Source organism: Choristoneura fumiferana, chromosome 27, assembly GCF_025370935.1.
Source record: "Choristoneura fumiferana chromosome 27, NRCan_CFum_1, whole genome shotgun sequence".
Taxonomy (NCBI): Eukaryota; Metazoa; Arthropoda; class Insecta; order Lepidoptera; family Tortricidae; genus Choristoneura; species Choristoneura fumiferana.
The window spans coordinates 1,479,785-1,497,209 of record NC_133498.1 but is presented as its reverse complement, the minus strand read 5'-3'; the positions used below and the strand labels follow the sequence as shown (position 1 = coordinate 1,497,209).

The following is a 17,425-nucleotide window of genomic DNA, read 5'->3' as shown; positions in this document are numbered from 1 at the left end:
ACAACAGACTCTACGATGTACAATCAAAAATTTGTATCTATTCGAACCACTCAAAAATATGTTACTACGGCCTTATAGCATCGGAACAAGAGTCTGTGGTACTTATTTTTGAAACTTTGAATAAGTTCATATTTTTACACTTGACTGTACCATCAGCCAAATATTATGTGGTCTAACTTTGTGATTTTCACTCAGTCAAAATACCACAAACGGGACTTATCACGCTAAAACACACGAGTAATATTTACCTCGACGTTTCAACCACATTACAGTGGCCGTGACTAGACTCCTACCTACTACTACTCGTGACCACGGCCACAGTCGAGGTAAATATTACTCGTGTTTTATAGCGTGCTAAGTCCCGTATGTAGTATTTTGACTGTAAGTCTATATTTATAACAACCAAGAACTATATTAAATATAATGACCCGGATAACTCACGTCTTAAATCGAGTTTAGCTCGACATGGTGTGTGTGAACGTACCTTTACAGAGCGATGTTGTTAGTGTTGTGTGCTACCCTACATTTGACAGTTGTAATGATGATGAAAACGCGGGTAGTTGTGTGCCGGTGTCAGTTTCGTCGGGTAGTCGCGCGAGCAGAGCGGCGGCGTGTTGCAGCAGCCGCTGAGTCGCGTTGCTCCGAAGACGAAGGGCTACGGATTAGCCCGAAACAAGACGTGAGTTATTCGGGTCATTCATTATATTTAATATGAGTGAATCTCACGGTAGTTTCATGTTCAAAACCAAGAACTAATTTGTACATTTCAAAATAAAACAAAGCAAAAATTATTGTATTTTTATTATGTCACCTTGCAAATTTACTAAAGCACATGCTATTATGACTGCTTCGTCCACATATCTAACATGGCTATGGTTTATAACCGAGTGAGGCTTCAATAACGCAAATTCGCGCACTCTCTTTATCACACGTTCCACGTATAACTTCAAATTCTCAATAATTTTAGTTTGGATCACCTCCTTTTTGGTTGGCGTTTCCCGTGAGGCAACGCTTGGGAGCCGAAGAAGTTTCACGTGTCTCTGTGATAAGAAAGTTTCTATGCCTTCGAAGCCTCGATCGGCTAAAACCACAGCCCCTGGAGGAAGAATATCGACAAAGCCGCTACATTCAGTAATAGCTTTGTCAGAAATTCTTCCACCATAACCCTTTGAAATATAACATATGAAGCCATTTGGGCAACATGCAATCAAGTATTTTAACGTGTTGCATGATTTATATTGGGACCATGTCCTAGCTTGCATATCAGGGTCTGAGGGTTTTTCAATCTGGATCTCGAAACAGTCCAGTATGCATTGTACATTAGCAAACCTCGCTTTAAAAATAAGGGGCAATTGTTTTTTAATTGCGATGGATTCTGGCAGGTATATAAACATTTGTAAATAAGTTGCCAGATGAGGTATACAAGTTCTTAACAGCTTTTGCAATGTCACTTGACTTAAATGAAAGTGATGACTTATTCTTTTTATTGTGTCATTTTGCTTTAATTTGAATAAGGTGATAATCACATGCAGGGGGCGTAATTTGCATTGTTTGGCTAAAAAATTGATCAACCAAAAATATGATCTTGGAAGACCCAGATACATTTTGGGGTTTTCTTTAATAATTCTTAACATATGTGTACGTCCTGACATATTATTCCCTTCCTTTACTGTCTCTTTGGTTGAGCTTGATGATGTAGGGCTCGAGGGTTCATGTAACGACGGTGTTGATGAATGACTTGCGGTTGAAGATGATGGCTTGCTTGGCATGATTTTTTCGGTGATACATGAGACTTTAATATTAGCTGAACAGGCTACACATTTAAGTGATGGTTTCACCAAAACAGCTTTGTTTGAATGCATGATTTGGGTCTGAGTCGAAGAATCACACTGGAAAAAAAACAATGAAATTAATTTTTCACACCAGCCCTTTATAATGGTTCTCTATTGTTTGCCCGAATTTCAATTCCATATGCCATAATGTATCGTTTTCCATAATTTTCATTTGCCATAAATAAATTTATTTCTAAATAGTATTTTCTTCAGAGTTGATATTAAACTAACCTAACCTTACTACTGCATTCTATAAGATGACATTTAAAAAAATCCTGAAAATCATGCTATTTAGTTTATTTCTATATATTTTATGGCAAATGTTGGTATGGCAAGTGAAATCTGGGCAAATGATTGGGCAAGTAAAGGTATACGCTTTATAATAACTACTAGCTTTTATATTGTTTTAAACTTTCACAATTTTGACACATTTTTTACTATGTATCTAGGGTTTAAAGGGACTTAATCATATCGTAAATACAAACTGAGACATGGATGCACAGAAAAACCAGAAAAAGAGACCAGCACTGGGAATCGAACCCAGGTTCTCAGCATTCCGTGCTGCGTGCTATAACCCCTACACCATTGCTGGACAGGGATCTAACGAATTTTCACAAAATTTCGCTAGATTCCTGTCCAGCAGTAGTGTAGGGGTTATAGCACGCAGCACGGAATGCTGAGAACCTGGGTTCGATTCCCAGTGCTGGTCTCTTTTTCTGGTTTTTCTGTGCATCCATGTCTCACTTTGTATTTACGATATGGTTTCACGGGATACCCGTAAAAGTAACAAATTTGAAGTTGAAATATAAAATACAAAAATACTCCAAAAAATCAATCATAGGACTTAATCATGACATGTGTTTACTATTTTATTTTTATTATGCATTTTTTTTACCACAGAAAAAAATTAGTAAAAATATGTATTATATGTATATATTCTACACTCAATTTGTCATTTGAATTTTTTGTTTTTATACAGTTACATCATTTTACCTTTGAATCTAGCATGCTCCCATATTGCAGTGACTGCTTTGACATAGTAGCCAGATCTTTTGTGTTTTCCAGAGGCTGTTCCGTTAGGCTGCCTTCATCATTCAGCATTTGCTAAAAATAAGAACATAACTAAGTACATATCAGCTTCCAATTTACACCAATCAATCAGCCTAGTACCAAACTAAACAATAAACATGTATGTACTACAAAAAAGATGTATCCTATTTAATTTTTTACCTAAAGTAGACAGAATCACTAGTGGGCCCTAATGACATACCATGGTTATTTTGGTTATATCGAATCAATTCTAAGATAAATGGCATCATCATGTGGGGAAATTTTCCAAACAGATCGCTTATTTGTCACAAAAAAATGCATCAGAACTATTTGTGAAGTGGGATGCCATGAATCATGCAGACCATTGTTTAAAAACTTAACCTGGTATTGTTACCTTGTCTCTATATCAGATAATCATACCACCGCATAAACTCATAATTAGGAAAAAGAGCGCCTTTGCTATGTGTGGAAAAATCTTTAACAAAATACCAGTGACATTGAAGACATTAACTAAATCCCAATTTAAAAATAAACTTTATAATTTCTTATGCAATGCCTGTTTCTATAGCGTTGATGAATATGTGAATCATAAATTTCCATGTACCTATGTGAATTGATATTGTTTTATATTATTTCATGGATAATTAGTACTATAACAAAACCTGATATTATACTAATAATTAGATTTAAACTTGACAATTGAATAATTATGTGTTTTAATTTGCACAAACATTGAAATTCACATTATTAAATTTCAATGGATTATTTAATACTAAAACCAAAAACCTGACATACTAATATTTTATTTTTTAATATATATTTTTTTATTTTTTACTTTTAATCTTGACGCTTAATTAGGCCAAAAAAAAAACACACACCTGACAGCTAAATGTATTAAGGGACTGCTATCTACTATAAGACCTTTTATGTACACCATATTATTATGTTCTTGTGAATAAATAAAACTAAATGGAAATGAGGATTCTCCAAATAAAACAATTAACAAATGAACTGAGGTGAAAAAATATTACATATCTTTCTGTAGATGACTGCACAATGATCAAAAGGATAAATATCCTGTGATTACATTCATAATAACACATTGCACATTTAGAATAACCTTGTTAACTAATATAATGAAGAAAAATTACAAATTATAAAATAAGAAACCTAGCTGATACTCACAATCTCATCATATGTTTTGGCTACTATCAAGTTTGCAGTATGTTTTAGGCGTAACTTGCCAGCTTTACTTTTGTAGCAATCTTCCTCAATCTGTAAATATAATAAAAGCATTTTTACTACATACTACAAATGTATTTCTCAAAAACAAAAGAATATTGCTACTAAGGAATTACAAAGAAACAGAAGACAACAAGATAGCCGCAAAAAAGACTTGAGAACGACTGATAAGTATAAATAAAACCTAAATATTGACAGCATAAACTGCAATACTTACTCACATTGATATGATCCTCACAGACATACAGGTTCCGTTTCGGGCAGTTCATGTGTAAAGCTTGGCACCAAGTCGCTTGTAAAGGCTTTGGTAGGCTCAAATACACTGAATTTGGATAGTCCCGTCTATATTTCTTGCACGACGGTACAAAGCATTGGAGTACATCCCTGTAATACTCAATTTCCTTTGCAGCGCTTTGGGGATCGTCGAAATCCATTTTATGTCCTGTAGCAGTCCAAAAGTCAGGGCGGGGGTCGTCGTGAAAGCTGAAAAACGTGGTCCAAGAAGCAGTGCCTAAGTCGTCGAAAGTAGCTGAAACGTAGTCCAAATATCGTGCAAAGGTCGTGGATCAATATCAAAAGTCCGGAGGTTGCTGAAATATTCTTTAAAAAACACTACTAACAATAATTATACGGAAACGCCAATAAACAAACCGCGATATTACTTTTTGACAATGATACTTGACGTTTGTTTGACGTAGTTTTTTTTTAATTCTAAGCTTGTCCTAAGCATTAAGCTAATCAGCCATTAAATCTCACAAACGTCATATCGAACAAGTATCGACCACTTAAAAAAATATTTCCAATTAAGTAATAATAGGAAATAAAAAATAAGTCTTTTGGCACTCTGGCGCCTGAAACAGATGATATCGTTATTATCGTTCAAATTGGCCCTGCTAACTTACCATTGCAACGATCAGTAGCGTAGCTAGTTGGACATGGGCCCCGGAGCATAGAGAAAGAATTGGGCCCTCATCCCCTCTTTCCACGTACATAGCTTGAACTTACATTGGCCTTCAAACTTATAGATAGGAATAAGAATAGGTACAGTGAGTTGAACTTAGCCATAGGCTTGAGGGTCGAGCCTACTTACAAGATATTTTTTCTCTTTTTCTTTTATGCTCCTCTCTTTTCAGGGCTTAGGTTAGAGGGCCCCTTGAGCTCCGGGGCCCTGGTGCACTACACCACCTGGCCCTACGATAGCCACGCCACTGGCTACGATGGCTACATTATGTCTATTCTGAGGTACGGTATAAATCGGGCCAATCAACTTTTTTACCCACACTAATCTGTCCGCGACATTTTTCAAACAATTGCAGATTTTTGTAAGTTGTCATGTTTTTTCTGTAATGTAAGATGGATTACATGAATACATGCCATCCTACGTAAGTTCAACCTATTAAACCGTGATATATCTTGTTGGAAGTAGGATTTTTTGGTAACGCCAGACAATTTTGGTAACGCAGGAGGCGCCCAAAGCGTCGGTAAAATAGTTGATTGGCCCAATCATGTAAGGCAAACTGTCGATGCTGACCTTCGAATCGAAGATGCTGACCGTGCCTTTGTCGTTCAGAAGAAATGCGTCAGGGCTCTTTGTGGGACAGGGAGAAGAGAGTCTTGCAAGCCTTTATTTATTAAACATAATTTACTATCTTTGCCCTGCCTTTATATTTACGAGATAGTTTTTGTTAAACTCCATCCAGACCATTTTACTCTCGTAGACAAGGAAACAACTAGGCCACAAAGGCGCTATACTCGTAGATTAGCATTACCCACTAGCAGTAAACTGGCACTGTGAAGAGAAAAAGCGCATACAATATGTGTAGAAAACTTAAAAATATATATATAATTCTTCCAAATATTGGCGATACCTTAGGCTGCGCTCTTGGCAGCGCCACCCTCCCCCTCCCTCAGCATGTGCTTAAGCCGCGTGTGCGCAACAGTATCAGTACGGGCATTGACTCATATTTACCGACCTTGGGCTTCATGACAATCACATTGAGGTCGAGGGTTTTATTTGGGGGTTGCAACCAAGGTAGCCTGCATGTTACGACACTGTTCACGAGCAAGTGTGATCAAAAATCTAGATAAAAACACTCTGTATGTAGCTTGACGTCATGCCTGTCATGGGCACCAAAGTTTCGCTCCCTGATAATGATGTTTACATTATTCAGTCATCCACAATTTTATACGTATGAATAAACTGGTTCAGTTCTTGATCTTGACTGACTCATTAACGACCTGTCGACGCGTAATGCTAGAAGTTTAATTAATAAAACAGCACATCCAATAAAAAAACTTTAATGAATATCTTAAAGCAAAACCAAAATAAATACATACACACTATGACGGCAGCTTATTGAAAAATACCTTAATTTAAATTAAATAAATACTTAAAATACTGATATAAATTATTCGAAAGCAATGCAAAGTTTCAATATTCGTCAACATTATACTTACCTATATACTAGTACTACTTTAAGTATACTTTTATTTATTTTTAAATAAGAAAAGTCACTACCCGCCCTCCCGCCAATACTGGCTTCCCCCGCAGGCGACAAAATAGTTCAATAAACTCGGCCTGTATACGTCCCACAACTGGGCACAGGCTTCCTCGCTGAATGAGAGGGCTTGGGCAGTTCCTACACAGTTTCCTCACGATTCCTTAACCATATAGCTTCTAAATTTCAAATGTGATTTCTCTCATGAATTTCGAAAAACTCAGGGGTTAACCCGGGTTTGAATTGAACCCACGATCCTTTGCTTGAGAAGCCATTGGTCAAACTACTAGACTAACATGACTTTCAAGGATGTTAGTATAATATCCATCGAGAATGTGAAACTTTGCTGTTTTCTGGAACCCTAGTACTTAAAGCAGAGTACCTAGCCAATTCAAACACAATACCTAAACATAATCAAGGGTTGGTAACAAACCGTCATTAAATTCCGTTAAAAATATTTTTTAATGCAAGTTTTATTCGCTCACTGTACTTACTTGCAAGATTGCAAGCTAAATAAAAGCTTGTAAACACCTTTTTAGGTTAAAATTCAACTAACTTTTAATAAAATTAGTTAACCGGTAGCAGATAAAATAACAAAAAGTTACATAACGGGTGTGGCCTGTAATACGAGCAAATAATTTAAACATAGATCGTCCTCGTCAAACTGAACAACATTAGTTCAGCGACTTTTAAAAATAATGGAGTCTTTAGATTTCCCTTTTTTCATACGAGTACAAATTAAATACTGCTATCAATGTACGCCATCCTAGAACACAACTGACGTCGCTTGTCTCGCTACAAATATCAAGAATTTTGTTTTACATTTTTCTTCCAATAAACTTTAAACTGTAATAAAAATTAAATAACGAATTATTTTTAAAAGTCGCTGAACTAATGTTGTTCATTTTGACGAGTATGTTTTAATTATTTGCTCATATTACAGGCCACACCCGGTATAGCTAATTTATATTTTATAATTTAATTTTGATTTTAAATTAATACCTATTATTGTTGACATTCTTTTTTGTCTTATGGTTTTTGTTACTAACAAAATGCTATGAGCTCTAGTGGATTGAAATGACGGCTGTTTTTCTGACCCTTAATCATAATATTAAAAACTAAATACAAAGATGCATGGTTAATAAATAAGTTGTATTATTGGCGGACTAAAATGCTACCGTAGAGTGCAATAGTAATAGGAAACAATATACAACAGAAATACAGAAAATGTAGTCACACTGACTTTCAAAAAATGTATCTATTATATTCACAATTATACCATAATATGTTGGACCATTTTACTTAAAGTTGTTGTTTATTTACAATTTTTGCTCCTAGAATAACAATATGTTGATCAGATGTTGATATTTCAATTTGACACCTAGCTGCATGGGAAAATCTCGCAAACGTGTTTCAGAATAGCATAATTTTCTGTACAGTGACATCTACCGGAATATGAAATCAACTTTGGAGTATTTTACCGTTATACATTATGGTTGCACTCTATGGACTTTCGTAAAACGCCTGAGTACGAACGAACAAAAATGGATTATTTTGTAAGAACCTTTTATGCAAAGCGGCCATTTCTGCTCGTTCGTGTAAACAAGTTACGAAAACATATATGATAAGTATAATTCAATTCATAAAAATGCAAGCCAAAAAATAATACTAAACACTTAAGCTACATGTGATTCGTTAGAATCTACGTTTTGTACAAATCAAACTTATATTTATAACTTAGTAAATACTTAAGTTACATATTCAATAAATAGTTCATTTTTAACCTACACTTCTTGAATGATCTTTAGTTTTTACAAAATCCTTGGTGTATTTTCTGTCGCAAGAACAAAGGATTCGAATGCGTGCGCGTTACTGTCAAATATTTAGTGTCAGTCATAGTAGGTAACAGGTAGATAGTAGTTATTTACTTTTGACATAAAATCAAAGTTAATTTTGTTTTAGACATAAGTTAGTAAAATTGGTCTTATAAATAGTGCCAAAGTGCGTATAAATAGTGCGTAACCAGATATAGTGGCAAACAAATTATTATTTTTTAGCTGACATTCATTATTATACGAAGTCGGTTAATGAACGTTATTCATTTATAAACCAACGTTAACAAGTTAAGTTTTAATGTCAATGTGACAGTAGGATAATTTCGTTGGTATTTTTTAATGCAACTACCTATCCCTTGGCTGAATACAATGCTTCATTCTTATGCCATTGATATAATTTAATTCTAAATTTATAAGCTCGGATATTACAGACATCACCACACATATCAGAGAATCAAATTTTTTGGAATTGAAAATTCATATTTATTTTTCTTTAAAACAGAATTGTGTTTTGTAATTACTGTTATTATGGTCGTGGTAAATACTTTAAAACACTAACGCGAGCGTGTTTAAGAAATTCTTTTTGCGTCAGAAAATATACTTTATATTTAAAAAAATAACGCAACAGTAACGTTACGAGTAACAACTTCTCTGTTTAATGAGTCATATATGATATCTACAAGTATATTGGGTTAAGCCCAAGAGTCTTATGTGACTCGTTCAGGCAAGTTTGTATTTTTTTTACGCAGCTTTACGCAAGCCTTTTCGAAAAAATACGTAACAACATATATGCGGGACAGTGAAAGTTATTAAAATAGTTAAGCGTTATTTTTACTAGCGTAACCTAACACTTTGTCACAGAGTTGAAGCATACTATCCCTTTCTAAACAGTATGTGTGAAAGGGATGTATACTTTAGATCGTGATAGAGTGCTATGCCCTTTGGTTGCTGTATCGGAGAATCCATCTTAAGAAGTAAACACGATTCTTACCCATAATGTCAATTTTGACACCAAACAATCGAGAAATGTTCGTATGTGATACACGGATTTCTCACAAGATACCTTAAGTTAGGTAATGTGTTATAATTGATGATAATATAATTTAAGGCCGTTTTATTTCAACGAGAACTAATTTTAGTGTCAAAAATTAAATAAAAATCGGTTAACATGTGAACCACCCTTCAATCTAAGTTGGATTCTGTATACTAAAATTTACATACAAATTTTACCATTCCATAGAAATATCTTAAAGTAAAGTGACTGTTAAATAGAGACCGAAATACACTTATACTCGAGTTAGAAGAGGCCGGACATATGTCGACGCTTTGTCTTGCGCTCTGTATGGAGTATTGCCATCAATATCATCGATGTCGGAGTCCTGAAAAAAAAAGTTCCAATCAGTTTTTTTTTTATAAAACGAGGGGGCAAACGAGCAGACGGGTCACCTGATGGAGAGCGATCACCGTCGCCCATGGACACCCGCAACACGAGGGTAATCACAGTTGCGTTGCCGACCCTTTAAGGATCACATTTACAAACATGGATGGATTTATAAATAGGCAGGTACCTATACAATGTGACGCCCTGCTAGGACACTGCAATATTAGGGGGCCAAATAAGTATTCTATTTTACAATTATTTTACATACAATAAATCTATGGTTACAATTATCTGATCTAAATTCTTATTTATTATTATTATTAATGATATATTATTTCCACTTGTCAACTGGCTGATCCAAATTGTATTCAACATATACAAAAAACTAAAACCTAACAGGGTGTCGTGTACTTACTATTTAATAATATGTCACCTAATGTAATGAACATGACTTATAAATGAATAAATAAATAAATAAACAAACCAAAAACTAAAAAATATTGTTGCTTAATAATTATTTTAGTGAGGTTTCTACTTACTGACATCATTAAAGTACTCAGTTAAACTTAACATAGAAGAATTTCAAAGTCATACCTCAAAAACGATAGTGTCAATTATATTGACATATTGTTTTAAGATAGATTTTTCAAAAATCGTGTCGATATGTACTTATACAGAATTTAAAGCCAATCTGACAACTAGATAGAAGTGGAAAAAAAACACATTTTTTTGCACACGGAATGAGGGCTATCGCGTATGAATTCGCCACTAGAGGCGCTAGTGTAGCGTGAGGTCTCCGAAATGTCAAATCTCATAGTTTTTGGGTGAGCTACGCGGGTTTATTTATAATTAGAATAAATTTGTGAATATTTTGCAATATCTGAAATTAATTATAGCAAATATGCGTTCCGGGGCAATGAATGTCTGTGTTTTGAGACAGTTTTGTCTTTCGGAAACCTTTGTCCTCCCTTTTTTCCGAACTGTTTAATACACGAACAAAACGGGGACTATGCAACACTGTGGCAGCTCGATATTTTTATGGTACGGTTTTAAGGTGTATTAAATATGATTTTAATCTAAACTTTGTTTTCAGGCCCGTAATATCAGACTTTGAAAGCCATACTTAAAAACCTTACGCTACAGTGCGCCATCTAGTGAGACAAAAAACGATAGCCCTCATTGCGGACAAAAGTGCAATATGAATATGAGGCGACAATAATAATACAAGACTCAGACAGTTGACGGGCTAGAAATAGTAGTCTATCTATCTTATGTATTTAGTTAATGCGAGAACTGCTACCGTGGCAGGGCGAAGCGATTGAAAGCTCGAATGCAACCCAAGGCAAAGGTCTCAAGTTCAACTGCGGGTTCATGTTCTGAGTGAAAGTGCTTTCTCCGTCCACAGATTCCTATCGCTTTAGAAGCAGTAGGATCCACTAATAAAAAGCTTTTTGTAAGACAAAGAAACATTCAATCGGCGAATAAAGAATCTGTTTTCAACGCACAGAAGATGTGCATGTACCGTAAACTGCTTCAACTTTGCCCTCTGGCCCCAACATTGCCTGAGTTTATTTAGTGTCGATAACTTAGCACTCTTATAGTTTTTAAACTTTTATCTACACGGGAATTATTATTACGGGGGGATAAAAGTTTAAAAACCTAAAGGGTGCTAAGTTATCGACTCTAAATCGAATCAGGCAATGTTGGGGCTAGAGGGCAAAGTTGAAGCAGTTTACGGTACTTATAGGGATTGTACGTCTCTTATCAAGTGATTTGTGTGTCACACTTTGAAGATTTAAAAAATATTCACTGAAAAATCTTTTGGTCTTCGAATGTGTTATGGATGACTAGATAGCCTAATGGTTAGAGAACCTGACTACACGAGGTCCTGCGGGTTCGATTGCTGAGGCTGTATTGGCTAACGTTTCTGACGCTCGCGATCGCAATCAAATGACAGATTTCTTATACAAAAACTGTCATTTGAAACGTTAGGCAATACCTACGGTATCGAAAATACAAACTGAGACATGGATGCACAGAAAAACCAGAAAAAGAGACCAGCGCTGGGAATCGAACCCAGGTCCTCAGCAATCCGTGCTGCGTGCTATAACCCCTACACCACCGCTGGACAGGAATTTAGACACGAATTTTTCCTATGCATACATATCTCAGGTTGCTTATTTAATACCTACGGTCTCTGGTCGATGGTCGGACCGGTATATGTTGTGGACCAAGTGATAAATTGGTCATTATTCATAATGCCCCGGGCATTATATGAGATAATAATGATAATATGAGATAGCAATTTGATAAAAACTATTAAATTAATTATACATAATGTCTATCCTCTATTGGGCAAAGTAATAAAAAATATGTCCCATTACTATTTTTTTAATTTTTACGTAAAATTTAATGATCTTTAAAAGATCTTTAAACATCTATCAAAATCTGTAAATTAAGTTATCCTAATAGTGGAATTTTATATATAGTTGTACTCAAATTGCCCAACGATCATGTAGCATTATTCATTATGCCCGGACAATGTGATAAATACTGAAGTTTAGATAATTATCATCACTTTGCCCGGTAGAGCTTGTAACTATAATGCCCGGGCATTATACATAATGCCCTTATTAATCACTTTGTCCATAACGTATAGACTGCATGTTTCTTACATCAAAACGACGCACACAATTTGTTCACAGCGCGGATTTGTGAACCTTTACTATAGTTTGTTGACGTCCGCGACGGGGGTTGCGTCAAAATAATTATTGATGATTGATGCGCCGTGCGTTTTGTTCCAAACAGCCAGTCTAGTGCCGTAAGGTACATTGTCAGTGTGGTCGGATGACAGAACTGGTACTCACATCAATAGGGTCCATACTGCGGCTCCAGGGTCCCCAGCCAGGCTCCTCCTCATGGTCATAGTGGTGCTGATGCTGCGCGTGCTCGTAGTAGATCACCTGCAGATCGATACACAACGTCAATAATGGGGAAAATTTCCCCTAAATAACGTAACACTACGCTGCACCATAATGCTGAGTCAGCGGCCGTTTCGCTTTTGCGGCGACACACTACCAAAATTTTGTATTTGTGTGTAATTTGGTAAGAGATGTCTTATCTTTATTTATTTCTTTCGTATCGTCTCGTCGACAGGATGGCCAAAGTCAAGGTCAAAGTCAAAGTCAAAATATCTTTATTCAATTTAGGCTATAACAAGCACTTATGAATGTCAAAAAAAATCTACCACCGGTTCGGAAAAACCTCTGTTGAGAAGAATCCGGCAAGAAACTCAACGAGCTATATTTTTTTTAAACAGATTTACAATATTATTAAATGATTGTCTATACATCACAAATATTTACTTAACACAACTTTATTTTTAACACACTAAGTGGTTAAAGAACCTGACTACGAAGCTTGAGGTCCCGGGTACAATTCCCGAGTAATATGAATGATTGTTCTCGTGTCTTGGATGTTTAATATGTATTTAAGTATGTATTTATCTATATAAGTATGTTTATCCGTTGCCTAGTATCCATAGTACAAGCTTTGCTTAGTTTGGGACTAGGTCAATTGGTGTCAAGTGTCCCATGATATTTATTTATTAGGTAAAGCCCAACTAATACCTGCCACAGCGGAGCGTGCAAAAATATCTAACAGGTCCAACCGGCCTTATAAATAGTCGTATCAGCCTAGATATTTATGCAAGCTTTATTGTGATGGATATTGGAAGATGACTGTAGGTACGGTCGGCCAAATAAGTGGTCTCATCATCATCATCTCAGCCGCAGGACGTCCACTGTTGGACATAGACCTCCAGTTGCTTCGGTTGGCAGCGGCCTGCATCCACCGTGAACCCGCGGCTTTAACCAGGTCATCCGTCCATCTTGTTGGTGGACGTCCTACGCTGCGCTTGACGATCCGCGGCCTCCACTCGAGAACTTTTCGGCCCCAACGGCCATCCGCTCTCCGTGCTATATGGCCCGCCCATTGCCACATCAATGAGCTAATTCGCTTGGCTATGTCGGTGACCCTTCTTCTACGTATCTCCTCATTTCTGATTCGGTCCCGTAGAGAAACCCCAAGCATAGCTCTCTCCATAGCTCGCTGAGCAACTCTGAGCCTATTTATAAGGCCTAAAGTAAAGCACCACGTCTCGGATCCATATGTCAATTATAAGTATATAAGTGGTCTATCAATTTTTTAACTAAACAAGTTCCTATCAAATGAATAAGTCGAACTTTCAAGTTATAGTGTCTATTAGCATTAAGTTGACAGACACGTCTATTGGCATTATTCTTTTTATGACATGCAAACGATTATCAACTTTAGGGTGGTAGACCACATATTTGGCTGATGGTACCTGTCCCTGTGTACAAACAAACACATAACTTCTCACAACAGAGGGTATTTGACAACGGCAATTCGAGCACATTAGACCATAAGGCTGAAGATCTAACCGATGTTCCTACTTTGTTGCTTTACGGTATCTGACTTTGATCTGCCTTATTTACTTCACAATATCGTGTCATACACACTTTCCCGCAGGCAATTAGTTTCCACGTTTATCGCGAAACACCATTTCAAACCGATTGCAAAAGTCATTCGACGTTCCGTACGGTTCATCGTTCATACATACACTTAAAAATTTCACTCAAAAAATGCTAAATCATGCGAAATTTTCACTCGGTGATATTGTACGTGGAACGGCTGCTTCGAAATAACATGATCTCAGACCATAGAGGATCTGAGAATAAGATCGATATAAAGAACAGTCATGAAGAGAAACACCAATTTATTTATTTAAAAAAATCTTTACATTAGGTATACCTAATTGTTTTTTTTTTATTCAACCGAATGGCAAACGAGCAAGTAGGTCTCCTGATGATAAGAGATCACCACCGCCCATAGACACCTGCACACCAGGGGGATTGCAGATGCGCTGTCAACCCAGAGGCCTAAGATGGGATACCTCAAGTGCCAGTAATTTCACCGGCTGTCTTACTCTTCACGCCGAAACACAACAATGCAAGCACTGACGACTGTTACGAGTATATTCATCAACATCTCAGCCTATATAACGTCCCACTGCTGTGGCTCCTCTCAGAATGAGAGGGCTTGGTCCGTAGTTCCCACGCAGGCCCAGTGCGGATTGGGAACTTCACACATACAATTGAATTGCTTCGCAGGTTTGTGCAGGTTTCCTCACGGTGTTTTCCTTCAGTGGGAACTACAGCCCAAGCCCTATCGTAATTTTGATGTTGAGTGAGTTGACATAAAAAAATGACGAAATTGGTTTTAAATAATTGATTTTTCTACATGTTAAGTTTGACTAATTCACGCACACAATAGTGTACGATGAACTCGTACAGTCTACTTTCTCTTTCTAACAGGTTCTCAAAGTCCGGTTGTTACAATAACTGCTACGCGGATCCTTAATCAGTGACGAATTCGCATTTCACTTTCGCACAAGTGCAGCCTATTTTTGGGACAGACGGACAGACAATGCCTTCAACCTAAGTCGAATTACAAGTACAACAGACGAAATTAAGGTAAACGTACGGGTGTTCGTCACTGCCCCAGTAGTTGGCATCTTTAATCTTATGTCATTAGCATAATAGAGATGACAGCAGCAGGGCTCCTACGAAACTCGAAGTTCGTATCGTACCGTCCCTCTCGCTCTCGTATTAAATAGTATAAGTGTCAGAGGGACCGCACGACACGAACTTTGAGTTCCGTAGTAGCCCTGCTGGGTGTCATCTATTGGGTATTAGTGTGTTGAGCAATCGGACCTTTAGTTACCTTATAGCGCTGCTAAATAAATCTTCATAACCGACCATTCATACATTTGACGACCGGATGACCAAGTGGTTAGAGAACCTGACTACGATGCTTGAGGGCCCGGGTTCGATTCCCGGCCCGGCAGATATTTGTATGAATAATACGAATGTTTGTTCTCGGGTTTTGGATGTTATGTATTTATCTAATGTATAAATATGTTTATCCGTTGCCTAGTATCCATAGTACAAGCTTTGCTTAGTTTGGGACTAGGTCAATTGGTGTCAAGTGTCCCATGATACCTATTTATTTTATTTTTTATTTATAATAACTGAACTGTTTTTTTTAACTCGAAAAAAATATGGAGGGGAATCCATTTTTTCTACAGTTACAAACATAATGGGTAACGAATGAAAGCTAATAATTAGTCTGTTAATATACTTAATAAAAATAAAAATAAAAAACAAATAAGCATAATACTGCTAAAAAAAAAAAAAAAAGGAAAACCATTCTTTGCTTACCTATTTTTAAATCTATTCTTAGGGATATATCTATCTGTATACATACAGAATCTCGGTAACTGCTCCGACGATTTCGATGAACTTTGGTATGTGGGGGTTTTCGGGGATGACAAATCGATCTAGCTTGGTCTTATCTCTGGGAAAACGCTCATCATCGAGTTTTAGCCCGAGCAAAGCTCGGTCGCCCAGGTGCTTTTTTATTATGAGAGGGAGAAAAACAAGCAAGCGGGTGATCAGCAATAGGTAAAGGGAGGCAACAGGCAACCCTCGCGCCGGCAGCTTTCTCGCGCAAAGAATCTCAATCGCAGTTCAACGCGGGAATGCTGCCTGTGTGATGGGCACGATGCCAAGAGGCCCACCTCTCTTTTTTAATTAAAGTTTTAGTTTAAGTTGTTTTAATTTAGTAATAGTTTTAGTCCTATGGATATTTTGTATTTTTTTACTACTAGTATGTTTTTTTTTATTCGACTTAAGTTTTTTTTTTATACGAAAGGAAGGAAAACGAGCACGTGGGTCTCCTGATGGTAAGAGAATACCACCGCCCATAAACATCTGCAACACCAGGTGTATTGCAGATGCTTTGCCAACCTAGAGGCCTAAGTGCCAGTAATTTCACCGGCTGTCTTACTCTCCACGCCGAAACACAACAGTGCAAGCACTGGTGCTTCACGGCAGGATTAGCGAGCAAGATGGTGGTAGCAATCCGGGCGGACCTTGCACAAGGTCCTACCACCTGCAAAACCCGCTTGTATCTATCATTAAATAGCAAGCGGGTTATCTGATTGGAAATTATCACAAATAGAATAAGAATTATAATACTACAATTTATGGTACGTATGTTTTGTACTTTTTCATACCAAAACTAACCGGAATTAGAAGTTTTGATTATAGATAGTTTAGGTACCCTAAAATAACACCTAGGGTGCCTGTACTTCGGAAAAACTGGTGAACTATTAAGACGTCAAGGAAGTAGCAAGCCAAAGCCAGCTGGTGCCGTAAAAGGTCGCAAGGTAGAAAGCTGCGCAGGCGTCGGTCCACATACATTTAATTAGTCTTGATAGCCGAGTAGCTGACGTGAATAAAATAATGTTCTATTAAGATTAATTATATGTTAAGAGGGGCATATTACTCATGTAACTGAGTTACTTTTGTTCTGCAACTTTTTAGTTAAATAAATAATAAATAAATATCATGGGACACTTGACACCAATTGACCTAGTCCCAAACTAAGCAAAGCTTGTACTATGGATACTAGGCAACGGATAAACATACTGCTATAGATAAA

At 36.8% G+C, this 17,425-nt stretch overlaps 2 protein-coding genes across 2 annotated transcripts in view; both read right to left on the bottom strand.

The window, feature by feature from the left end:
* Positions 1–786: 786 nt before the first annotated feature.
* LOC141443494 (uncharacterized) lies at positions 787–4,769 on the bottom strand. The gene is made up of 4 exons (XM_074108815.1): positions 4,346–4,769; positions 4,068–4,157; positions 2,826–2,936; positions 787–1,889 (listed from the first exon to the last, which is right to left on the bottom strand). Exons 1-4 carry the CDS (start codon positions 4,556–4,558, stop codon positions 789–791), a joined length of 1,515 nt encoding a protein of 504 aa, XP_073964916.1. The 5' UTR covers positions 4,559–4,769; the 3' UTR covers positions 787–788.
* Positions 4,770–6,406: 1,637 nt separating this feature from the next.
* LOC141443405 (uncharacterized) overlaps positions 6,407–17,425 on the bottom strand; it is a 36,255-nt gene continuing 25,236 nt past the window's right edge. The window contains exons 6-7 of the mRNA XM_074108666.1: positions 12,706–12,801; positions 6,407–9,836 (exon numbers count right to left, since the gene is read on the bottom strand). Of these exons, the coding sequence (XP_073964767.1) occupies positions 9,744–9,836; positions 12,706–12,801 (189 nt within the window). The 3' untranslated portion in view covers positions 6,407–9,743. The remainder of the gene's footprint in view (positions 9,837–12,705; positions 12,802–17,425) is intronic.